This window comes from Ammodytes marinus, assembly GCF_949987685.1.
Source record: "Ammodytes marinus genome assembly, chromosome: 11".
NCBI lineage: Eukaryota > Metazoa > Chordata > Actinopteri > Uranoscopiformes > Ammodytidae > Ammodytes > Ammodytes marinus.
In genome coordinates this window covers 2,088,828-2,115,040 of record NC_137215.1, presented here as the reverse complement: position 1 = coordinate 2,115,040, position 26,213 = coordinate 2,088,828, and the positions used below count along the sequence as shown (strand labels likewise).

The following is a 26,213-nucleotide window of genomic DNA, read 5'->3' as shown; positions in this document are numbered from 1 at the left end:
TTTTAGAAACAATTATTTATACAAACCTCTCCGGGAACCATCACCTTATCGTGGTGGAGAGGTGTGTGTGTCCCTGTGAACCTGAGGGCTGTGCTGTCTGGAGCCTAGTGCTCCCAAGGCAAAGTGTCTCAGCTGAGGGGCCGGACTAAGATGGTTCAAAAAAGACCTCATGGAAAATCAAGTCAGAGGAAGAGAGACCGTGCCCGGAGGAAGCACGGGGCCCCTGTCTGGAGCCCGCTTGTCTGCCATGGGGCCCGGCCGGGCACAGACAGAAGAAGGAACCGCTGGGGTCGGTGTGCTGCCTCACGGGGCAGTGAAGGACCACGACGGACCAGACCCGGGCAGCAGAGGCTTTGGGGACACGTCACCTCGCTGTGGGGGAAGGAGCCGGAACTGGTGCGGGAGGTGGAGCCTACGAGTTAGATCTGGTGGGGCTGACCTCCACGCACAGTCTCGGCTCTGGAACCGTACTCCTGGATCGGGGTTGGACTCTATTCTTCTCTGGAGTTCCCCAAGGTGTGAGGCGCCGGGCCCGTGATGGGAGACTCACGAGCTCCCGGCTGGGTGCTACTGCGTTAGAGTTTACCCCAGTGGACGAGAGGGTTGCCTTCGGGTTATGGGGTGGGAAGACTCTGACTGTCCCTGTCTGTGTGTATGCACCAAACAGCAGTTTGGAGTATTCGGCCTTCTTGGAGACCCTGAACGGAGTCCTGCATGGAGCTCTGGTAGGGGACTCCATAGTTCTGCTGGGAGACTTCAACGTGCACGTGGGCAACGATGGAGACACCTGGAGATGTGTGATTGGGAGGAACGGCCTCCCCGATCTGAACCCGAGTGGTCGTTTGTTGTTAGACTTCTGTGCTGGTCCTGGTTTGTTCCTTGTAGCTTTAAGTTCTCTGTGTTAGAGATACAGATTTAAGAATATATACAATAATAAAGATATAGGTCAAACATCATATCAATGATTTATTTTTTGGATATCAAATGGATGACGGTACCTGCCAGTCTGTTATTTTCTTTTTGTCTACATTCTCTTTCTGGTTTCATTCATTTCTCTCTCTCTCTTTCTGTCTTTTTCTCTCTCTCTCTCTCTCTCTGTCTGTTTCTCTCTCTCTCTCTCTCTCTCTCTCTCTCTTTCTGTCTGTTTGTCTCTCTCTCTCTCTCTCTCTCTCTAAAGCTGACTGTGTATTTACATCTTGTCATTATTCAAACTATTGGCCTGGTGACATCATTACTGTCTGGGCTGCTGACATCATTGTTGTCCATTCTGCAACAACACAGAGAGGCCAACAGCTTGTCTACGGCCCCTTTCCTCATGAAAATATACAGAACTAAGTCTGCAAGGGGACTTAACCTAAGAAGCATTAAGGACAGGTAGGAGAGGGATCCAATCAAACTATCTACATCAGCAAAGCTTAGTTTGAAGTGGATTGTATGAATCTCAGAACTTGTACTTAGAAGAGAACATAACAAAATTATGAAGGGCAAAAACAGCAGAGTATAAATGAGCAGCACCAGAACCAAAATCCCAACAATTCTTCGTTTTTCTTCAGAGGAGACAGAGATGGAAGCAGACAGGGCTTTGAGGGTCCCACCCAGGAAGAAGATGAACAGTGGCAAGGGTAGCAGGAGGAGGATGACGTATATGTAGATATGTACTACTGATATAGCCCGTAAATGAAACGTGAGTAGAGGGACAAGAGGAACAACCCAGACTAGGACACCGACCACAACAGAGCTCTTGATAGTTCTTCTGAAGCGGTACCACAGTGGATAGACGATGACCAAATACCTGTAATACAAGACAGACACATGGAGTTTGAGTAGCTTCAGAATAACATAATAAGACATTGATCAGGCATGAAAGCAGTTTAACACATAGACAGATAGCTACCTTTCCAGGGCGAAGCACACCATGAAGCCAACACTGACCACAACACCATATAGGTGAATAGAAAAGAAGGCACTGCGTATCGGCCAAACCTGACGTGCATTCCCACCGTAATGTGCCTCCACAACAATCATGCAGCAGAGCTGAATGAGGTCGGAGATGAGAAGGTTGATGACGTAGATCGGAGCAACATTATCATTTTGCACCTGCAGGAAAACATTTGCACAATATTATTTTTAGTAAATCTGGCCCTGAGAGTTTACAGCGATCATATTACGTCTTTGAGGCCACGGACAGCATTGCTCTTTGAGCTAAATGTCCATTTGCTCACAATAACATAATGCAAAAATCTATGGTTATCAAATATATTGCATTTCACATGTTCCTTGATTGCTTTTTGATCAAACCAAAATACAAATGATGGTGTACAAATTGTTATTATTGTCTTTGATTTGTAGCCAACTGCCACAGCCACAGTAACATTTAACAGAAGGCTGGAATGCAGCCACCCATGTGGTTAGGGTCCACATTTAAATATAGTCAAATTTTCCTAAGAATATACAGGTAATAACAACTCTTTATCCTGGACAGACTTAATGACAGACACATTCTACAGACAGTAAATGAATAAATCTCAGTCATAATGAACATACCAGAGAATAAAGAGAGTAGATGGCCATAAGGATCAGAGGAAGGCTGATAGAGATGATTATACATGTCGCCACATGGATGATGAATCCAACTTTTTCATAAGGATCGCTGTAGTTGAAGTTGTTGTAGCTTCCATTCTGTGAGGTGTTGAAGTTGAAATCAACCATTCTTCACTGTGAAACCTGATGACGAATCAAAAAATGCATTTATTAATTTAACACACTGTTACTAGTGACTTTTATTTTAGACAGTGGCAAGTTTGAGGAAAAAGGCAGCTAGCCTAAACCAATTTTTTACCATGTGTCTTAAGTTTTCCTTTGTGTGTTTATATTATCACAATCAGTTGATTCTACTTTTTAAACATAAAAACTACGTAACTTTATTCTTCTTTCATGCTATAATTTACAACAATGCCAAAGATTCACACTCCTAGTATTTTTTTCTTTGAAATGATCTCTATAATATATTCTCACAAAATTCCCATTTGAAAGCTACAAGACCTCACCTTACTTGAGTTCCTTAACCAATGAGTTTCTAAACCGATGTCTGATGTGTTGTCCTCTGCATCCAAACAGTGTGAGGTGATGATGGTTAGTGAATACGTGCAATATGTTCCTTCCTAGTAATATATATTTGCTTATTTTAAGGAAGTGAGCAGGGGGCAGTGCCACTCTTGCCAGCTACTGGGTAAGAGAGAGAGAGAGAGAGAGAGAGAGAGAGAGAGAAAGAGAAAGAGAAAGAGAGAGAGAGAGTGAAATACTGTGGAAATACTATTTGACTGTTTTTAAATAAGCGCTGATGAATCTAATTTTAACTATTTCTGTGCTTGTGGATGAATTATATGTTGTTCTCGTATAAAATATGTGGTAAATTAGAAGGATTAGCAAATGATTTTCTACTTCCTTTCTTAGTATCCTAATATGAATGCCTGCCTACAGACACACACATACAGTACTGTTTGAAAGTTTGTGAACCCCTTGAGACTTTTGGGATTTTATTTATTTTAACCATTATTAATTCATTTTTATCAATACCAGTATTTTTTATATGAAATAACCAGTGTTGCCACAGTTACTTTGAAAAAGTAATCCGATTACTGATTACTAGTTACTCCTTGAAATAGTAACTTAGTTACTTTACTGATTACTTGATGTTAAAATTAACTAAGTTAGATTACAAGTTACTTTAAACGTTACTTTACAGATTTTGAAACCCATATATCTCAATTTAAAACATGCACATATTAAGAATCATTGAAAATATATAAAATAAAGCTTGTAGGCTAGTAGCCTATAGGCATACTGTTTTCAAAATAATACAAATTATGGTTTGAAAAATGTAATGAAAAAAAACTTTTTCCCCCCATGAAAATAAATGCATTCCTCCAAAGTGCAAAGACAGTAGCAGTGTCTTTAAACTTAATGTGCTTGGCCCTTCACTCTCATGCATTAATTTGACTTTTCTCTGCGATGTCTCATGTGTTGATAGACTGGGTGTGTGCGGCCACCGGTCGCCACGTGACTATACGTTTCCAAGTTTTAAACACTTCTATCTCTTCAACGTCACCGTACCCGAATCCTAAATATCCCCATAGCAGACGCCAGACGCTATATTTCACGCTGCATGTCAGAGACGAGGGGTGCTACCAAAAAGACGAGAGGAGCAGTTGGAGCGTTTAGAGACACATGCGCGCACATTTATTTACATTAAATCGCAATCGCAGTCATTTGTGCAGTTATGTAAAATGTTTCACTAAGGAAAATGACAGAAAAAGTAACGCACAGTGACTTTGATGAGTAACTTTAATCTGATTACTGGTTTGGAGATAGTAACGCGTTAGATTACTCGTTACTGAAAAAAGAGGTCCGATGCCGGTAACGCGTTAAATAACAGATGTTTGTTTATCAATTCAACATTTTTGTTTTCCAGAAATCAATTGTTAAAACAGATAAAACAAATTATTTGACAACTGTTGTATGTGCAAAAGTTTGTGAACCCTGAGCTGCATTGCTTAAATCAAGCAAGGTAAACACGACCAGGTGGGCCAAATTGATTGATGAAATAGACCAATGTAGTGAGAGATCTTTAGGGAAGAAATTGGGCGGCATTAGATAAAACAAAGATAAAACCAGGTCAGTTCAGGCCCACCAAACTGAACCCATACAGGTCAGACATGCTCAAAGGGGAAAACAATCTCAGAGGATCTCAGGAATAGAGTTTTGATGTTGCACATTTGTCTGGGGACAGCTATAAATTCATATAAAAAAGTTTGAGCTCCATCGGTCCACGTGAAGAAAATCATCTACAAATGGAGAGCTTTAAGAATGACTTAACATATCGAATATATATTTGCTTATGTTAAGGAAGTGAGAAATGTCACCACCTTGATTTTACTAGGCAAATAGGCAAGAGCTTTTAATCGTTCAAAGACTATAGTCATTGGGGCGCCTGTGGCGCAGTGGGTAAGGGCGTCCCCCCATGGGCACAGGCCCCTCAGCAGACCCGTGTTCGAATCCTGCCCGCCCTCTCTGCCCCACCTCACCTATGTTTCTACAAAATCTGTCCAATAAAGCAAAAATGCCAAAAGAATATTTGAAAAAAAAATAAAAACTGCAGTCAATACTGTCAATATGTTTCAGTTGGCAACAAGTTATTAAAGCCTAACTGATGCAGTGAATAGCTTCTTACTTCTTAAAACAACCATGTCAGAAGACATATGCTATGGTTTTGGAAAAGATGCAACTCCGTTTCAGAAGGGTGAAACTATTGCCCTGCATAAAACAAAGAAAATTACTCAGGAGAAGATAAAACTACTAAAATCATGTTAACCCGTGTGTGGTGTTCGGGTCTTTGGGACCCATTTTCATTTTTATCAAAATAAAAATTAAACTATTAATTATGATTTCAAACTGAGACTCATTGGCCTTGGCTCATTTACCATGAAGAACATATATCAGAAAAAAAATTGGTCAACACACACTATACACCCCCCCTAGACATTTATATTACATTCAGGCTGTTCGGGTCTACTGGACCCAGTAAGACCTCAATATACCAACAGTGCATGAAGTGCAAAATACCCATGCCTGGGATATAAACAGAGACATGCAAGACTCTGTAGCAACCATGAAATAACATTTAAAAACAAGGAAATTAGAAAAAGATTAAATCATGCACATGTAAATCACTAAAAACTGTTACAACTTAAAAACAGGAATATTTAGCACCATTGTACTTAACTGCCCATAAGTTGGAAGAGAATGTAATTTAAGTGACTGGTGAAGCCTGTTCCAGATGGTCAGTGCACTGGTGTTCTGATTATTTTCAACAAAAAAATGTTTCTTAAAGTGCACGATAAGAAATACAAAACATTTCCTTTTTTCTCTCCACCTTAAATAACCTAATGGTCTTCCGTACAGAGTCCTGTTTTTCATCAAACTCACCTTCAGTGTGTGGAGTGTCGGCAGGTTGAAGCAGCAGTGTTGGAGTTTTACACTTTTCTCTCCTGTAGCTGAACTCACTAAGAGGAAGTTGTTAGTTTGGTCTGAATGTGAATGCCTGATTTGTCGGTTCGTCTCAGGTGAAAGGGGGATAGGGGATCCATACCTGACGCGCATGTGACGGCCCTCTAGTTGTCATGGTGGAACTTGTTGGCTAACTCCTCCCTGCTTGCAGACAAGTCCTCACCAGTCTGCTCATCGGCTCTCTCCCTCTACAGACACCCTTATACTTCTTTTGACTTTTGGCTTTTTGTTACATTATTTTACAGTCTACAACACCCACCTCACCGCACCGTACAATACATTCACTCAAACCTACACTACTGACTAACTGACTGACATATGCCACAGTACTTTTATGGTTCTGTGTTTAACCTTATGTTTATGTTAATGAATTATTGTTACTTTTTACACTTGAACCTCTTGTGTGTCTCCATATTTATTGATAACCTGATATAGAATGTTATGTATATTAGCATGCAGACAACAGCAATTGCAAACCCAACACCCCAAAACGTACATGTCTTCTAATAAAACACCAAAATCAAACTTATATAAAATAAAAACAGAAATTATTAATAAGTATTTTATTTATGTCTATTATTCAACATCAAATAAGAAATAGGAAAACAAACACAGCTCTGCATAGAAATATATCAGTTATAATAAAAATAAATAAATAAATTAAAATGGGCCATGATGAGACCAAAATAGAACAAAAGTTATACAGACTTTAAAAAGATGCTCCGAGGAACTTTCAGTTTTTATTAATTCTAGCGACCCCTTTGGACAAAAGCGGTAATATTTTTACTATGCCATCCACAGTTCAAGGGTGAAGTGTCTGCAAGAGAACTAAACTTAAGTAAATATTTACTGCCCTCATTGTTTAACTTCACTAGAAATTTTTCCTTGACGAAATTACACAGAATACTGTGTCATCTGTTTTTGCTTCAGTTCTAAAGAAAGAGATAATTGCTCTGTGGCTCTGTGGGCGCTGTGCCATGGACACATTAGACTGCACCTTCGAGAGCCTGCAGCCAAACTTCTGCATGAATCACACACCTTTCTATTACTAGTCTCAAGTAAACACAGCATGAAACTTCACTTATATAAATGTTTATAACTTTTGTAGTGGTTTTCTATTTATTATTAGCAGTGAGTTTAATCATTCTTTACAGGCTTTATGTTTAACTTTGGATAAAATGCATGTCATGAATAGCCAAGTATCAAGTCTGTGTTTCAGGGCCGGTTGCACTCTGTAACAGTTGGTGTGCTTACTTACTTACTTTAGAGTCCACAATAAGTGATGTGCATAGCAGTAAAAGTTACAGAATTGACTCTTAAAACAATCGACTTCTGACGTCTGAAACACGTGGTATAAGCAGTCGGTACAACAATCACAGGGATGGTTTAACACTGTGGCTCTATCTCTAACTCAGGCTACAAATAACGATCATGAATAGCCTATAAACTCTATCTTACTGTACCAATTGAATTGATAATTAAATTAATATAAAAAGTTACTAATAGCTAGTAGTTCAAGAGAGTTCTAAATGGAAGAGGATTGCAATGTTCATTCTTATGCAATATTAAAGAAAAACCAACACAGTTAAAACACACGTAATTTATTTACATAAAGTAATAAAACACACACATCAACAACTAAACTAACTGATGACAGGAGAGATTGTATGTGACTGTGTGTGTAGATGCAAATGAGCCTGTCTTTCCCTGACACCTCCCTCCCTGTGGTGAGGCCCAGCCAAGGGAGGGGGAAGGAGAGGAGAGAAAAACAGTCTCTGCATTAAGGCAATTTAAATCAAAATTAATATTTACGTGTGTAACCAATAAGTTCAGTGTGCTATCAAAAGTATGTTAACCTAATTACAAAACAACAATGAACAGTCAATCAGTGAATATACATCTCTGATCTTTTATTTTTCTCAGTTTGTAATTCAATGAAAAAGCCAAAGGTATGTTTTCCCATTATTGTTTTGAAAACACATTGTTAATATAAACTTGCACGAAAAATTTACAATTTAATACAAAATATCATATAACCTGATATAGATTGGTATGTATATTGCCAAGCAGACAACAGCAATTGCAGACCCAACACCCCAAAACTTACATGTCTTCCGATAAAACACCAAAATCAAACTTATGTTAGATAAAACAGAAATTATAAATGTATTAACATCAAATAAGAAATAGGCAAAGACACACAGCTTTTGATAGAAATATATCAGTTTTAACAAATAAAAAAGGTTAACTCTTGCACCCCCTTTGGACAAAAGCGGTAGTGTCTTTACTATGCCATCTATAGTTCAAGGGTGAGCGTACACATGACAAAGGCATACAGAAAAACAGAAAACAGTTTTGCACTGATTTTACTTGTAATTAATGATCATCAGAGGAAATGTGACTGTTTCAGAAATGTTTAAAAGTTATTTTAGCTCCTTTTAAGATCTCTGTCTTGGACATAAATATTTAAGAATACATACAATAATAAAGATATAGGTCAATCATCATATCAATGCTTTCTAGTTTGGATATTAAATGGATGACGGTCCCTGCCAGTCTGTTATTTTCTGTTTGTCTACATTCTCTTTCTGGTTTCATCTCTTTATTTCTCTCTCTCTCTCTCTCTCCCTCTCTCTATCTCTCTCTCTCCCTCTCTCTATCTCTCTCCCCCCGACTAAAGCTGACTGTGTATTTACATCTTGTCATTAATCAAACTAACGTGCTGCTGACATCATTACTGTCTGGGCTGCTGCCAGCATTGCTGTCCATTCGGCAACAACACAGAGAGGCCAACAGCTTGTCTATGGCCCCTTTCCTCATGAAAATATACAGAACTAAATCTGCAAGAGGACTCAACCTAAGAAGCATATAGGACAGGTTGTAGAGAGAATATGGACTTGAATGAGTAAAAAAATAAAAGATGAAGGGCAAAAAAAGCAGAGTACAAATGAGCAATACCAGAACCAAAATCTCAACAATTCTTTGTTTTTCTTCAGAGGAGACAGAGATGGAAGCAGACAGGGCTTTGAGGGTCCCACCCAGGAAGAAGATCAACAGTGGGAAGGGAAGGAGGAGGATGACGGCTGATAAGATCAATGGGCCTATTGGTCCAAGTATAAATAACGGGAGATAAAGGACAAGAGGAACAACCCAGACACAGACCACCACAGAGATCTTGATAGTTCTTCTGAAGCGGTACCACAGTGGATGGGCGATCAGCAAATACCTGTAATACAAGACAGACACATGGTCTTAGAGGAACTTCAGAATAAAATAATAAGACATTGATCAGACATGTACGCAGTTTAACACGTAGACAGATAGCTACCTCTCCAGGGCGATGCACACCATGAAGCCAACACTGACCACAACACCATATAGGTGAATATAACCGAAGGCACTGCGTATCTGCCAATCCTCATGTGGATTCTCACGGTAACGTTGTGCCTCCAAACCGATCATGCAGCAGAGCTGAATGAGGTCAGAGATGAGAAGGTTGATGACGTAGATCGGAGCAACATTATCCTTTTGCACCTGCAGCAAAACATTTGCACAATATTATTTTTAGTAAATCTGGCCCTGAGAGTTTACAGCAATCGTATTACGTCTTTGAGGCCACATGGACAGCATTGCTCTTTCAGCTAAATGTCCATTTGCTCACTGTTATGGCTCCCGCCTTGTTTTCTCCTCCCTCCTCTTGCCTCCTTCATTTTCCCTCTCTCAGGTGTTCTGGGGCCGGATTGGGCGCAGGTGCTCCCAATCCGGCAGAGTATTAAAGGCGTGGCCTGTGCCGGTCTCTGTCTCTCTCTGCCTGCCTGACTGGAGGACGGTGTGTTGCGGACCTGCTGCTTGTGGTTTATTTAGTTTTATGGTTTACTTATGGGGGGCTGCTAGGTTGTGTTCTGTTTGTTTATTCGTAGTTTAGAGGGGCCGGGGTTATAGTTTAGTTGGAGGAAGGCCTGGGCAATACTGTGGTCCAACTGTGCCTCCCCAGGTCTTCCTCCCGTTTACCTCTTTTCTTTTGCAGCCTCCTTATTGAGTTGTGTTGTTTGGGATTAATTTAATAAATCACATTATTACTTTGATTCATGGTTCTTTGTGGTTTATTTTAATGTTTACTGGCCGGCTGAACGAGCCTGGGATGGGCGGCCGTAACATATGGGCGCTCGTCCGGGATGGGGACTCATCCGAATTTTGTTTAGCGCACGTGCATTTGTTGATTTAATGCTCTGCGCCGTGGATTTATTTTTGGTAGATGGGTGTGCTGGGGTTGCTCCTGCGTTGCTGGCGTTGTAGTGTTTTTGCTGTTTGTTCTGTTTCGCTTCGTAAGTGAGATGGAAAAGAAGCTGATTAAGAATCAGCTGTGTGTTTTGCTATGGTTCAGCAGGGAGTGTTGGTGGAGCGGGGCGCGGCTGCCTCTCCTATGTCTAAAGGGGCGGGCTTTAGCGAGCAGGTAAGATTGAGGGAGATAGCGCTAGGAATGTATAAATTAGAAGTAAAGGAAAAAGAGAAAGAGCTTGAATTAAAAATGAAAGAGATGACTCGCCATTTTGAGGTGGAGACGGTGCGTTTGGATGAGCTGGAGATGAGCGCGGCTGTGCCACAGCACGCAGCAGTTATACAGCCAGCTGAGCTAGATGTTACCGAACACATTGATCTTATTACCGATCACCTTAATCTTATCCCGGTTTTCTCCGAGGAGGAGGTAGACAAGTTCTTTGTTCTCTTTGAGCATGTCGCAAGTACTTTAAACCTCGTGATTGGTGGGCGCTGGTGCTGCCGAGTGTACTCACTGGTCGGGCACAGGAGGTTTGTGCGATGTTGTCCGTTGACGATAGTCTTGATTTTGACAAAATTAAAGCTGCCGTGTTGAGAGCATATGGATATAAGGCTGTGTTTGAGAGAACGGTGTCACAAGAATGTCATGTTGAGAGCAATCATGGTGTCTCTGTCCAGTCGTGTAAAATCAGCACTGCTAGTGGGGCGGAGGGGAAGCACACCCGGGAGGGACGGAGCACGCAGGAACGTCCAGTGTGTTTCTATTGTAATAAACCGGGGCACATAGTCGCCAATTGTTATGCTTTACGGGGAGAAAGGAAACCTGCAGTGAAGTCAGTGGGTTGTGTGAACACTTCGAAGCCTGTGGCGGAGGTGGCTCCTGAGAGTCTGGAGTCGGAGCGAGACAATTATGCACCATTCTTGATGGGGGGCGCTGTGCCTTTAGAGCAAGTGGGGGAACAAGTGCCGTTAATTATTCCGAGGGATACAGCTGAGAATCAGTCATTTATTATAAGTGATGTCTTGCCTATATAGTGAGTCTGATGTGGATTCCGGTGTCATTTTCCGGGGGTTTGAGACACAGTGCAGGGGCGCGCCATGGTACCTTGAGTCAGATTTGGTCTCCGGTCCGGTGGCTGTTCGTCCCTATTTTCCGAGTGAAGGTGTGTCTCGTTGTTTGGGAAGTGAGTTAGCTGGTGGTAAGGGGTTGGTCAAGCCTGAAGTGACGGCCGTTCCTATGGTTGCAGGGTGTAACGCTAGGTTGGCTCGGAAAAATCCTGTTTTTTTTTTTTGCAGGTGCGATGACCAAACAGCAAGTAGTGAGCGTAGCTGCTACACCGTCCTCTGGCAAGTTGTCCATTGGGGAGGGTGGAGGAGTGAGTTGCGCTGTTTCGGCGGAGACGGGTCCTGGTCCGGTCGGTGTTAGGCCCGGTGAATTCTCCGAGGAGGGGTGTAAAGTGGTTGGTAAACCTGGCTGTGCCCGTGATGTGGCGCTGTCCAGTGCTGATACTGAAATTCCTGTTGGGGCGCTGTCTGGTGCTGGGGGTGCTGACGGCGTGGTTGTGGTGGAGACTGGTAGTTCTCCAATTGAACGGCATGCCTGGAGTGTGAGCCTGAACAAGCGGGATCGTCTTGGGAGGGAGGTGGAGTATGGGCTAGAGCATGGGGTTGCTGGGCCTGGGTTGAGCTTGTGGAGCTCTCCCTGTGTTTTGGCTGACAGGGCTGACGGAACGGATTGTGGCTTCAGCGTGTTGCTGACTTTGGTCGGGATACAGAGGTCTGTTTTGGGAGGCTGGTGGGCCGAGGTGGGGTGCGGGACTGCTTTTGTCGCGCTTGTGTGTCAGGGCCTGCGATTGTTGTGTTTTTTTTGTCTGGGTTTTGTTTATGACAGGGGAAAAGTAAAATCCAGTTAAAAAAAACACTAACTTAGGTTGGGGGTGTTACCTCTTTTCTTTTGCAGCCTCCTTATTGAGTTGTGTTGTTTGGGATTAATTTAATAAATCGCATTATTACTTTGATTCATGGTTCTTTGTGGTTTATTTTAATGTTTACTGGCCGGCTGAACGAGCCTGGGATGGCCGGCCGTAACACTCACAATAACATAATGCAAAAAATCTATGGTTATCAAATATATTGCATTTCACATGTTCCTTGATTGGTTTTTGATAAAACCAAAATACAAATGATGCTGTACAAATTGTTATTATTTTCTTTGATTTGTAGCCAACTGCCACAGCCACAGTAACATTAAACAGAAGGCTGGAAGGCAGCCACACATGTGGTTAGGGCACACATTTAAATATAGTCAAATCTTCATAAGAATATACAGGTCATAACAACTCTTTATCCAGGACAGACTTAATGACAGACACATTATACAGACAGTAAATGAATAAATCTCAGTCATAATGAACATACCAGAGAATAAAGAGAGTAGATGGCCACAAGGATCAGAGGAAGGCCGATAGAGATGATTATACATGTCGCCACATGCATGATGAATCTAACTTTTTCATGAGGATCATCAGAGCTGTTGGTGATTCTGCTGTAGTTGAAGTAGCCGTTGGTGTAATTGAAGTCGTTGGTGTAGTTGTTGTAGCTTCCATTCTGTGAGGTGTTGAAGTTGAAATCATCCATTCTTCACTGTGAAACCTGATGATGAGTTTCAATCAAAAAATGCATTTATTCATTTAACACACTGTTAGTAACTTTTATTTTAGAGAGTGGCAAGTTTGAGGAAAAAGACAGCTAGCCTAAACCAATTCTTTACCATTGTCTTAAGTTTTCCTTTGTGTGTTTATATTATCACAATCAGTTGATTCTACTTTTTAAACATAAAAACTACGTAACTTTATTCTTCTTTCATGCCATAATTTACAACAACGCCAAAAGATTCACACTCCTAGTTATTTTTCCTTTTGAATAATCTCTATAATATATTATCACAATATTCCCATTTGAAAGCTACAAGACCTCACCTTACTTGAGTTCATAAACCAATGTCTGATGTGTTGTCTTCTGCATCCAAACAGTATGAGGTGATGACAGTTAGTGAGTACATGCAATAGTTCCTGCTAATATATATTTGCTTATTATAAGGAAGTGAGAAGGGGGCAGTGCCACTCTTGCCAGCTACTGGGTAAGAGAGATTGCAATATTGACTATTTTTAAATAAGCGCTGATTAATCTAATTTGAACTTTTTCTGTGCTTGTGGATGAATTATATGTTGTTCTCGTATAAAATATGTGGTAAATTAGAAGGATTAGCAAATGATTTTCTACTTCCTTTCTTAGTATCCTAATATGAATGCCTGCCTACAGACACACACATACAGTGTTGTTTGAAAGTTTGTGAACCCCTTGAGACTTTTGGGATTTTATTTATTTTAACCATTATTTAAAGCTGCAGTTGATAATTTGAGCCGTTGGGATCCCAACGGCTGTTTTCCCAACGCTCTACCTGCTGTAGCTCCTCCCTCTGAACGACAGCTTCGCGCGTTCATGTGAATTCAGTTACATTGACAGGAGACAAACACCATGTCCGATTCCGAGGTGATTAAACATTAGTAATGATAACTACATACGTACATATTGAGCATACATTTTAATCACAGACATACCATGTATGTTAGCTTAAAATCATTGTAAGTGTGCTGGTAGGCCTAACAAAAGTAGCTGTAACAGCCAGGCAAGATAGCAAACTAATTGTAACAGAGCGGAGAGGTGTGTGTGTATCTCCTATCAATGCTCCTGCTCTGACCGCGGCTGGGAGGGGCTGCTCGGGCAGTGTTGCCAACTTAGCGATTTTGTCGCTATATTTAGCTACTTTTCAGCCCCCCTGGCAACTTTTTTTTCAAAACAGCGACAAGCGACAAATCTAGCTTTTTTCTGGTGTAATTGGTGACTTTTTCGCCGAAGCAAATATCACTTTTAACGCTTCTCAACGAGCAGCGGGAGCCTCCTGGCCCGTCCCCCGTCACAGAGCACTGACAGACGGCCCGGTCCTTGCGCAGCAGCCCCTCCCAGCTGCGGTCAGAGCAGGAGATAGCCTACACCTCTCAGCTCGGGGCTCCCGCTGCTCGTTGAGAAGAGATGATACTTGCTTTGGTGAAAAAAGTCACAAATAACACCAGAAAAAAAGCTAGATTTGTCGCTTGTCGCTGTTTTGAAAAAATAAGTCGCGAGGTCGCGGTCGGAGAGGTCTTGATGTGATAGGGCAAGAAGACATGGCCGGTGTACTTTTTTTCAAGCTCTCTCCGTCTCCCTTTCAGCAGTTAACTTTTCAATATTCGTCTTTCCTCGTTTTTTTGCTGTCTTAGCGGTGTTGGTTGTTAGTATCCTGGGAATGGTAAATTGAGGGTTCGTTTGTGAAGACATTGCCACTCGCTGTCCGCCGTAGTAGCCTAGTACCAAACAGTAGGCTAGTGTCAGACTGCTAGGGTCGTGAACGCTCACGCAACTGACGCATCAACGTCGTTGCCAAGGTCCCACAGCCAATAAGAACGGAGAATCTGACCTCGCTCTGATTGGTCAAAATTAACATGAGCGGTGGCAATTTTGGGGGGCAGCACACAGAGGCAGGGGGGAGCAAAGTGATTAGGGTTGCAAAGGGGTGGAAAGTTTCCGGTAAATTACCGGAAAGTTTCCGGAAACTTTCCACGGGAACTTTCGCTCGGGAATTTTGGGAATATTCAAAATTGGAAATTATAGGAATTAACTAAATGTCGGTAATTTAAATGATTTTTTTTTCATATCCAAACATAAATCTAAACATCTAAACACTATGTTTGGTCATAGGCTGACATCCATGCAAAATAATACAATTAAAAATCATTACATTTGAAGAGATTTGTTTGTAAGAAGAACTTTATCAAGTTTTGATTATTTTATGAACAATCAATAATTTCACTGAACAACAAAAAGATGAATGTTGAGTTAAATATTACTCATCTGTCTGACCCCACCTATTCAATAAATAAAGTCAAATGTCCCCCCACCATGTGATGGAGGAATGCACAGAGTATGTGGAGGGCATGGCCTCAGTACCCCTGCAGTAGGATGTGTGCTATGTGCAACTTGCCAAGGTTGCTTGCATAAAATCTGGTTATTTTAGTCAAGATTTTGCTCAAATATATTTTCCCCAACTATATTTATAATCACTGTTTAAGCCTCTGTAAACCTGGTCTAGTAAAAATCAATATATGATATCAAGTTGGGTGTCTCAATAAACTTTAAAAAAAATCTGATTTGAAATTAAATGTTCATAAATAGGGGAAGGTGGGGTGATTTGTGCAACTTTTTACTCAAAGTGATTTTAAAGTGAGGCCTTGACAGTTAAGTCTCCAACTCAAATATGTACATATATTTCAGGATGTTGTGCATCCCTGGCAATAAAAACTTTGGATCTGGAATAAACTGTTTAAGAAATATAGCTTTCGGAAAAAAAGTTGTCTTGTCGCACAAATCACCCCACGTAGTGGGGTGATTTGTGCGTCATTGTGTCACAATGACAAAGTCACCATCATCATCTTTCTGGCCATCTGAACTCTCATCAGTGGTGTCGTTAAGTGGAATTGAGATGTCACTCTCTTCTGAGCTACTGTAGACAATCACTTTCTTTTGGTGACCAGCGTATACAGCCATGCCACTGGCACAACTCTCAGAAATGTACTTTGCACTAGTTGCTCCGTGCTTGTGGAACCAACTGCCACCTGACAAATGTGATTCCCCCTACATTACTGCCTTTAAATCAAGGCTCAAAACCCATATGTACACCCTGGTGTTTCCTCCCCATTAACCTCTGCACTACTTACTTACCTCTGCACTACTATCTGTGTTTATGTGGATGTATGGGCTTTACGTCTTTTATTTTGGTTATTGTTATTTTACCTTCATTGTTTACCTACTGAATGCACTATGTACAGCACTTTGGACAGTGCAAACTGTCATAAATGTGCTTTTATAAATACATTTTACTTACTTACTTACTTATAACTCACCCAGGCCCTTGCGCACAAATCACCCCATCCCCAGAATTTTGGATAATAGGCATGATGCAGCAATTTAGGGTTGACATTGTGCTAACTATATAGACTCAAAGTGTAGCATACCAAAGCACTAAAACATGTGTCAAATGTTTTCAAACGTGTCTATAATTGTTCAGACACAATAATCAAAAAACCTTGATCATGGAAATTTTACTTTGAAAGGCAAAACACAGTTTTTTGAGCTTAAATGTGCTTATATCTTATTCCTTGTGTCTCCCTTCTTTACAGGATGAGTCAAATGGATGGCTCTTCTTAAATATGTGGTCACATTTCCAATTTCTTCCACGGTTTTCTAGAAACAAGGGGTTTTGCAACTTCCAAAATGCACAAATCACCCCACCTTCCCCTATATAAAAACTTAGTTGAAAAAACAGCTTTTTACAGTCTAGAACGTTTGCCAGGACTGACATAACATAGTTAGAAGGATTTAGTGCATTTGGTTTGCTTTAAATTTAGTAAATTCCCAAAATTCCCGTTAATTCCCAAAATTCCCGTTAATTCCCATAAATTCCCGTTAATTCCCATGGAAAGTTTCCAACTTTGAAAATTCCCGGAATTTTGCAACCCTAAAAGTGATAAAAAAATATTTTCAGACCACTTCACCTACATATAGCTGAATGGCTATTATGACAGTTTTGCCAAATATTACAGTAAAAAAACTCTCAACTGCCGCTTTAATTCATTTTTATTAATACCAGTATTTTTAATATGAAATAACAGATGTTTGTTTATCAATTCAACATTTTTCTTTTCCAGAAATCAATTGTTAAAACAGATAAAACAAATTATTTGACAACTAGTGTATGTATACAAAAAGTTTTTCTGTTAATATGAAGATTAATCTGGTAGAAATGTATGAAGATATCTATAAAGGAAAAAAAGTCCCATTCCCTAATGTGATACTAGTGTCACCTATTGTGGTCAATTTCAGGACTTTCGCCCCGGATAGAGATTTTGTCACACATCCCACGTTGTTCACTGGGGTCATTTTAGTCTATAACAGTTGAGATATTCTCCGCTAAATGAAGCGCATACAAAACATTCCCAGCACCTAGACTAGCAGGCAGACACTCTGATAGGAGTCGAACGGGTCCACCCAGCCCTAAAGGATGATGGGAAATGTAGGATTACATAGCAACGGGGGTAAATACGTCGGCAAACCACCCTAATAACTAACCGAATAGAGATCAGATACTTCCAATGACCGAATATAATGATATTCTGATGTATTTCTTGCTATAAATGTTGTCAAAACACATGTTTATGCACTCACTAGCTGAAGTGTGACGTATTTGTTTCACCAGGGAGGGAACGCTCTTGTCAGCTGTGTCTGTGTGTGTTATCTTTGATTTTGCCCAATTGATCCACACTTAGCTTGGCACGGAGCCTATTGTGTACCAAACATTTCTTGAGAATTATCAGACTTCAGACAGATCATATGAATTTGCTATATCAAGATCATGAAATTAAAGTACATAGGGCTGCCGCTATTGGCTCGTTTCGCGTCACATGACATTCCTCGACATTGATTGGTTTGTAGGGGGGCGTGCGTCTGACGTCACCAGTTTGAATGAACGAGAACTCGTTTCCTGCAGCGCTGTGTAGTTTAGCAGTTTAACGTTATCTAGCTGGCAGAGTTGTTGTAAAGGAACTTGACATTGTGTCTTTCTGTCAAATTTTAACTTATTTATCTCGTTTTCTTTGTGTGCTGTTTTGGACCGCAATAGTGCACGTGAGCTTTGTTTACCCCCCAAAGGGGACGGGGCCATCATGTCAGAGCCTTGATTTGCCGACCTGATAATGATGTAGGCTATAGCCTTAACCAGTGAATGAATGAAGTAAAATATGAACAGATTCATTTCCTGCAGCGCCCTACTTTAGGCAGCCGCCCAGACAACGCACACCTCCCGCTTTGACTACAGTTGCATACAAATACATAAATCGCCTCCCGTCACCAACCCCTGCTCCAGCAGCTGATGTATCCTCTTTGTGACTGAAATAGCCTATATTGATATAAAACTAAGGATTATTGACATACAATCAAACGTTTCCCGAGAGGTTAATATGCCTTAATGAAAATAATGTGTTATATGTTGACATTTAACATATCTGGGACAGGTTTCAACCGAACATAATCCGAGAGGTAAATATACGACAAAAAATAGGTTGAGAAAAAACCTATTTGCGATATGTTCAATAGAACGTAATCAGAGACAATACGTTTGTCAGCCAAACGTAATTGAGAATGCCGAATAGTTCTCTGGGAAATTAATTTTGATGAGGCAGGGTTGTACTGGGTAAGAGAGAGTGAAATACTGTGGAAATACTATTTGACTGTTTTTAAATAAGCGCTGATGAATTTAATTTTAACTATTTATATGCTTGTGGATGATTTATATGTTGTTCTTGTTGTGGTCACAGCAGCCCGCTGTGTTTTCCTCGTCTGTATCTGCCACTCCCCCTGTCTGTCTCACTTCACACCTGGTCCTCATCTGCAATCACGCTCACCTGGTCTTCACCTCCAATCAACTCCCCTTCATAACCCGTGGATTCCTTGCTGTCGGCGCCGGATCGTCCAATGCGCTACCGTGGTAACTATAACGTACCTGGCTCCAGTTTAATGTTCCCTCGCTCTCGCTTACCCGTCTCTGGTTTCTTGTTGCCTGTAGCTGTTGACCACAACCTAACTTTTGTTTTTCCTCTGCCTGCAGTATCCGGACCACTCTCTCCAGCTTCCCGGTTTTTGTCTCCCCCTGGCTCCCTCACCCACTACCTGCTTCCCCTCACCATATATATAATAAACCTTTTTTATATAAATCCTACTTCGTCTCTGTCTGCTCTTGGGTCCAGCATCGTAACCATAACAGAACGATCCGGCCAAGATGGACCCAGCGGACATCGGAAAGATTCGTGGAGCTCTCGCCGCCCAAGGCACTCAGGTGGCGGAGCACAGCCAAGCTCTCCGGGACGCTATGGAGGCTTTTAAGAATCTCGCTACCCGAGTCACACAGATGGGTGACCAATTGGACTTACTGGTACCCCCCACCACAGCGCCTCCACTACCAGCGGCACCCCCGCCTGCTCTCACTTCCCCGTTACACCTGCCACGAGCTCGTGAGCCATTTATTCCTGCGCCAGAGCGCTATGCTGGGGACATGGGTACGTGCAGAGACTTTTTGATTCAGTGTTTCCTAGTTTTCAGTCAGCAGCCTCTCACCTATCCCACAGAAAAGGCTAAGATCGCTTACATTATGGGGTCACTTAAGGGTAATGCACTAGCGTGGGCTTCGGCATTATGGGACAGTGATTCCCCAGCTAATGACAATTTTGACCTTTTTGTAGCAGAGATGAGGAAAGTGTTTGACCATCCAGTAGAGGGAGGGGACGCCGCCAAGCGGCTTATTTCTTTACGTCAGGGCTCCCGCAGTGTAGCTGAGTTCTCCGTTGAGTTCAGGACCTATGCAGCCAGGTCAGGCTGGAACGACAAGTCACTACGTGGGCTTTTTCTTTCCGGTCTCAGTGAGACAATCAAGGATGAGCTGGCTACTAGGGAGGAAGCTGACACTCTCGATGAAATAATTTCCCTCTCTATCCGGCTGGATAATCGCCTACGCGAGCGGCGTAGGGAGAAGGCGGGCAGCTCCGTGCCTCCGGTTTTCGCTGCTTCCTGTTCCCCACTCTTCCCTAAGACTGCCCTCTCTGCCCCCGTGACGCGTGCTGTCACTGAAGAGGAGCCCATGCAGCTGGGTCGCACACGTCTCACCCAGGCAGAGCGGCTTCATCGGATTAAGACCGGAGTGTGTCTGTACTGTGCGCTGCCCGGGCATCTCATCTCCACCTGTCCGTCACTGCCAAAAGACAGGGCTCGGCAGTGAGGCTCGGGGCCCTGCTGAGCCACGCCCCCTCCGTCCCCGATTCTCACTGTTCTCGCTCACTGCTGGATGCCACTCTCCTGTCCCTCGGGCATTCCTTTCCTGTGTCAGCCCTGGTGGATTCTGGAGCGGATGAGAACTTCATTGATGCGGGCTTCGCGTCTCAGGTTGGCATTAAATTGGAACAATTACCCTCTCCCTTGAATGCTAACGCCTTAGACGGCCGTCACCTGGCCCTTATTACCCACCGTACTAAGCCCCTTGAATTAATTGTTTCTGGCAATCACCACGAGATACTTCAGTTTCATGTCATCCTGTCTCCCCTCACTCCCCTGGTGCTGGGGTACCCCTGGCTCAAGCTTCACAATCCCCAATTTGACTGGTCTTCTGGCAAGGTGGTGAGTTGGAGCACGTTTTGTCATTCCACCTGCTTACAGTCTGCCCTGTCTCCGGCAGTGGGAGATGTTCTCTTGCCCAAGGAACCTCCCGACCTCTCCTTGGTTCCCCAAATTTATCATGACCTGGGAGAGGTATTTAGTAAGTGTCGTGCGCTCACCCTGCCTCCTCATCGCCCCTATGACTGTGCCATTGATCTCCTCCCCGGCGCCCCTTTGCCCAGTAGTCGCCTTTATAACTTGTCCCGTCCTGAGAGGGAGGCCATGGAGAAGTACATTAAGGATTCTCTTTCGGCTGGCCTCATGAGACCCTCCTCTTCTCCTGTTGGTGCAGGTTTCTTTTTTGTGGCCAAAAAGGACAAGTCACTTCGCCCATGCATTGATTTCAGGGGTCTCAATAACATTACTGTGAAGAACAAGTATGCGTTGCCCCTCATCAGTTCCGCATTCGAGCCACTGCAGGGCGCCACAGTCTTCTCCAAATTGGACCTACGTAATGCCTATCATCTGGTGCACATCCGTGAAGGCGATGAGTGGAAGACGGCCTTTAACACCCCCCTCGGCCATTTTGAGTATCTCGTCATGCCTTTCGGCCTAACTAATGCCCCTGCTGTGTTCCAGAACCTGGTTAACGACGTCCTCCGGGACTTTCTCAACCGCTCAGTTTTTGTCTATTTAGACGACATCCTGATTTTTTCCCGCAATCAGAAGGAACACGTCCAGCATGTCCGGCAAGTTCTTCAACGGCTGTTGGAGAACAAGCTATATGTGAAGGCCGAGAAGTGTGAGTTCAGTGTCACCTCTGTATCCTTCCTGGGGTTCATCATTGAGAGCGGGCAAGTGAGGACCTGCCCCGAGAAGGTCATTGCAGTGACTGACTGGCCCATCCCCGATTCCCGCAAGAAACTGCAGCAGTTTCTGGGGTTTGCCAATTTTTACCGGAGGTTCATCTGTGACTACAGCAGGGTGGCAGCCCCTCTCACTCATCTCACCTCCCCTGCCCGCCCTTTTGCCTGGACGCCTGAAGCGGAGGCTGCCTTCTCTAGGCTTAAGGAGCTTTTTTCGTCTGCCCCCATTCTCATCCAACCGGATCCCTCCAGGCAGTTCATTGTGGAGGTTGATGCATCTGACACTGGGGTGGGGGCGGTCCTGTCCCAGCGCTCGGCCTCTGATGAGAAGATTCACCCCTGCGCTTTTTTCTCTCGCCGGCTGGTTCCTGCTGAGCGGAATTATGATGTGGGTAACAGAGAGCTGCTGGCTGTGAAACTGGCGTTGGAGGAATGGCGGCACTGGCTTGAGGGGTCAGAACAGCCGTTCGTGGTATGGACTGACCACAAGAATTTGTCTTACATCCAGACAGCCAAGCGATTGAATTCCCGCCAGGCCCGGTGGTCCCTGTTTTTTGGGCGTTTCAATTTCTCCCTCACCTACCGGCCCGGTTCCCGTAACGTCAAACCAGACGCCCTCTCCCGCCAGTTTGGCACTGTGGACACACCGGGTCCCCCTGACACCATCCTCTCTCCTTCCTGTCTCAGGGTGGCTGCGGTTACCTGGGAGATAGAGTCCCTCATCCGGGAGGCCCAAATCACTGAACCAGACCCGGGCAACGGCCCTCCTAACCGCCTCTTTGTCCCCAGTTCGGTGCGCTCCCAGGTTCTGGTGTGGGGTCACACATCGCGTTTTGCCTGTCACCCTGGCGTGGGTCGCACCCTGTCACTCCTTAAGAGGTACTTTTGGTGGCCAGCGATGGACGCTGACACCCGGGCTTTCGTGCTGGCCTGCACGGTTTGTGCTCGGGCCAAGTCCTCCCATCAACCCCCTGCCGGCCTGCTTCGCCCGCTTCCTGTTCCTGGTCGGCCCTGGTCTCACATTGGCCTGGATTTCGTCACTGGTCTTCCCCCCTCTAATGGCCATACAGTCATCCTCACAGTTGTGGATAGGTTCTCTAAGGCTGTTCATTTCATTGCCCTCCCAAAGCTCCCCTCTGCCACCGAGACTGCCCAGCTGCTCGTGCAGCATGTGTTCCGCCTCCACGGGATTCCCACGGACCTCGTCTCCGACCGCGGCCCCCAATTCATCTCCCAGGTGTGGAAAGCCTTCTGCCGTGCGCTGGGGGCCTCTGTCAGCCTGTCATCAGGGTACCAGCCGCAGACTAATGGGCAGGCGGAGAGAGCGAATCAGGATCTTGGAACCGCGCTGCGTTGTGTGGCTGCCCGCAACCCCTCTGCCTGGAGCGACCATCTCTCTTGGATCGAGTATGCCCACAACTCCATGTCCTGTGCAGCCACCGGCATGTCCCCGTTTGAATGTTCCCTGGGGTACCAACCGCCCTTGTTTCCGGCTCAGGAGGACGACATCTCCGTTCCCTCAGTACAGCACCATCTCCGCCGCTGCCGCAGGGTGTGGAAGGGCGCGCGCACCGCTCTGCTGCGCTCCGCTGAGCAGAACCGGCGCACGGCTGATCGCCACCGGGCTCCCGCTCCTGCCTATCGGGTGGGTCAGCAGGTGTGGTTGTCCTCCAAGGACCTTCCCTTACAGACTGGCTCTAAGAAGTTAACCCCTCGTTTTGTGGGGCCCTTCCCTATTGTCTCCGTCATCAACCCCTCTGCGGTCACACTCAAGCTGCCCCCAGCCATGCACGTCCACCCAACCTTCCATGTCTCTCGTCTAAAGCCAGTCTCCACCAGCCCTCTCTCCCCCCCGGCCGTTGCCCCCCCTCCTCCCCGGGTGATTGACAACCACCCAGCATACACCGTCCGGCGGTTGCTGGACATTCGGCGTCGGGGCAGAGGGCATCAGTACCTCGTGGATTGGGAGGGTTACGGTCCTGAGGAAAGGAGCTGGGTTTCGCGGGGTCTCATTCTCGACCCCTCCCTCATCCGGGATTTCCATCTGGCTCATCCAGAGAAGCTTAGGCCGCCTGGAGGCGTCCATTGAGGGGAGGGTACTGTTGTGGTCACAGCAGCCCGCTGTGTTTTCCTCGTCTGTATCTGCCACTCCCCCTGTCTGTCTCACTTCACACCTGGTCCTCATCTGCAATCACGCTCACCTGGTCTTCACCTCCAATCAACTCCCCTTCATAACCCGTGGATTCCTTGCTGTCGGCGCCGGATCGTCCAATGCGCTACCGTGGTAACTATAACGTACCTGGCTCCAGTTTAATGTTCCCTCGCTCTCGCTTACCCGTCTCTGGTTTCTTGTTGCCTGTAGCTGTTGACCACAACCTAACTTTTGTTTTTCCTCTGCCTGCAGTATCCGGACCACTCTCTCCAGCTTCCCGGTTTTTGTCTCCCCCTGGCTCCCTCACCCACTACCTGCTTCCCCTCACCATATATATAATAAACCTTTTTTATATAAATCCTACTTCGTCTCTGTCTGCTCTTGGGTCCAGCATCGTAACCATAACAGTTCTAGTATGAAATATGTGGTAAATTAGAAGGATTAGCAAATGATTTTCTACTTCCTTTCTAAGTATCCTAATATGAATGCCTGCCTATAGACACACACATACAGTGCTGTTTGAAAGTTTGTGAACCCCTTGAGCCTTTTGTGATTTTATTTATTTTAACCATTATTAATTCATTTTTATTAATACCAGTATTTTATATATGAAATAACAGATGTTTGTTTATCACTTCAACATTTTTCTTTTCCAGAAATAAATTGTTAAAACAGATAAAACAAATTATTTGACAACTGTTGTATGTGCAAAAGTTTGTGAACCCTGAGCTGTATTGCTTAAATCGAGCAAGGTAAACACAACCAGGTGGGCCAAACTGATTGATGAAATAGACCAATGTAATGAGAGATCTTTAGGAAAGAAATTGGGCGGCATTAGATAAAACAAAGATAAAACCAGGTCAGCTTAGGCCCACCAAACCGAACCCATACAGGTCAGACATGCTCAAAGGGGAAACAATCTCAGAGGATCTCAGGAATAGAGTTTTGATGTTGCACATTTGTCTGGGGAGGGACAGCTATAAATTCATATAAAAAAAGTTTGAGCTCCATCGGTCCACGTGAAGAAAATCATCTACAAATGGAGAGCTTTAAGAATGACTTAACATATCGAATATATATTTGATTATGTTAAGGAAGTGAGAAATGTAACCACCTTGATTTTAATAGGCAAGAGCTTTTCATCGGTCAAAAACTGTAGTCATTGGGGCGCCTGTGGCGCAGTGGGTAAGGGCGTCCCCCCCATGGGCCCAGGCCCCTCAGCAGACCCAGGTTCGAATCCCACCTGCCCTCTCTGCCCCACCCCTATGTTTCTACAAAATCTGTCCAATAAAGCAAAAATGCCCAAAAAAATATATTTAAAAAAAAATTAAAACTGCAGTCAATACTGTAATATGTTTCAGTTGGCAACAAGTTATTAAAGCCTAACTGATGCAATGAATAGCTTCTTACTTCTTAAAACAACCATGTCAGAAGACATATGCTATGGTTTTGGAAAAGATGCAACTCCGTTTCAGAGGGGTGAAACTATTGCCCTGCATAAAACAAAGTAAACTACTCAGGAGAAGATACAACTACTAAAATCATGTTAACCCTTGTGTGGTGTTCGGGTCTTTGGGACCCATTTTCATTTTTATCAAAAGAAAAATTATACTATTAATTATGATTTCAAACTGAGACTCATTGGCCTTGGCTCATTTACCATGAAGAACATATATCAGAAAAAAAATTGGTCAACACACACTATACACCCCCCCTAGACATGTATATTACATTCAGGATGTTCGGGTCCACTGGACCCAGTAAGACCTCAATATACCAACAGTGCATGAAGTGCAAAATACCCATTCCTGGGATATAAACAGAGACATGCAAGACTCTGTAGCAACCAGGAAATAACATTTAAAAACAAGGAAATGAGAAAAAGATTAAATTATAGACATGCAAATCACTAAAAACAGTTACAACTTAAAAACAGGAATATTTAGCACCATTGTACTTAACTGCCCATAAGTTGGAAGAGAATGTAATTTAAGTGGCTGGTGAAGCCTGTTCCAGGTGATCAGTGCACTGGTGTTCTGAATTAACTGATTATTTTCAACAAAAAAATGTTTCTTAAAGTGCACGATAAGAAATACAAAAAATATCCTTTTTTCTCTCCACCTTAAAGAACCTAACAGTCTTCCGTACAGAGTCCTGTTTTTCATCAAACTCACCTTCAGTGTGTGGAGTGTCGGCAGGTTGAAGCAGCAGTGTTGGAGTTTTACTTTTCTCTCCTTTTGTAGCTGAACTCACTAAGAGGAAGTTGTTAGTTTGGTCTGAATGGACCTGATTGTCTGGTTTTCAGTACGTTTGTCTTTTTAGGAAGAAAAATAAAATAAACAAACTGTTTCCTGGTTCGTCTCAGGTGATAGGTGAGGCTCCGCACCTTTCATTCCATAGTAATGACTCATTACATTTGTTGTCATTTGGCACACATTGTATCCAACATAATCATAATCATAATCAACATAACATAATCTTTTAACACTTTTTAATTAAATGAAAAAGCCAAAGGTATATTTAGCCATTATTGCTATAAAACAGATTGTTAATAT

At 43.5% G+C, this 26,213-nt stretch overlaps 2 protein-coding genes across 2 annotated transcripts; both read right to left on the bottom strand.

Annotated features, from left to right (window-relative positions):
• Positions 1–451: 451 nt before the first annotated feature.
• LOC307257400 (uncharacterized protein) lies at positions 452–6,086 on the bottom strand. Its single transcript, XM_080036627.1, has 4 exons — positions 5,986–6,086; positions 2,545–2,724; positions 2,001–2,097; positions 452–896 (listed from the first exon to the last, which is right to left on the bottom strand). Exons 2-4 carry the CDS (start codon positions 2,707–2,709, stop codon positions 757–759), a joined length of 402 nt encoding a protein of 133 aa, XP_079892753.1. The 5' UTR covers positions 2,710–2,724; positions 5,986–6,086; the 3' UTR covers positions 452–756.
• Positions 6,087–7,729: 1,643 nt separating this feature from the next.
• Positions 7,730–25,945, bottom strand: LOC307257114 (G-protein coupled receptor 4-like). The gene is made up of 4 exons (XM_080036251.1): positions 25,833–25,945; positions 12,763–12,996; positions 9,395–9,600; positions 7,730–9,292 (listed from the first exon to the last, which is right to left on the bottom strand). Exons 2-4 carry the CDS (start codon positions 12,979–12,981, stop codon positions 8,776–8,778), a joined length of 942 nt encoding a protein of 313 aa, XP_079892377.1. The 5' UTR covers positions 12,982–12,996; positions 25,833–25,945; the 3' UTR covers positions 7,730–8,775.
• Positions 25,946–26,213: the final 268 nt, after the last annotated feature.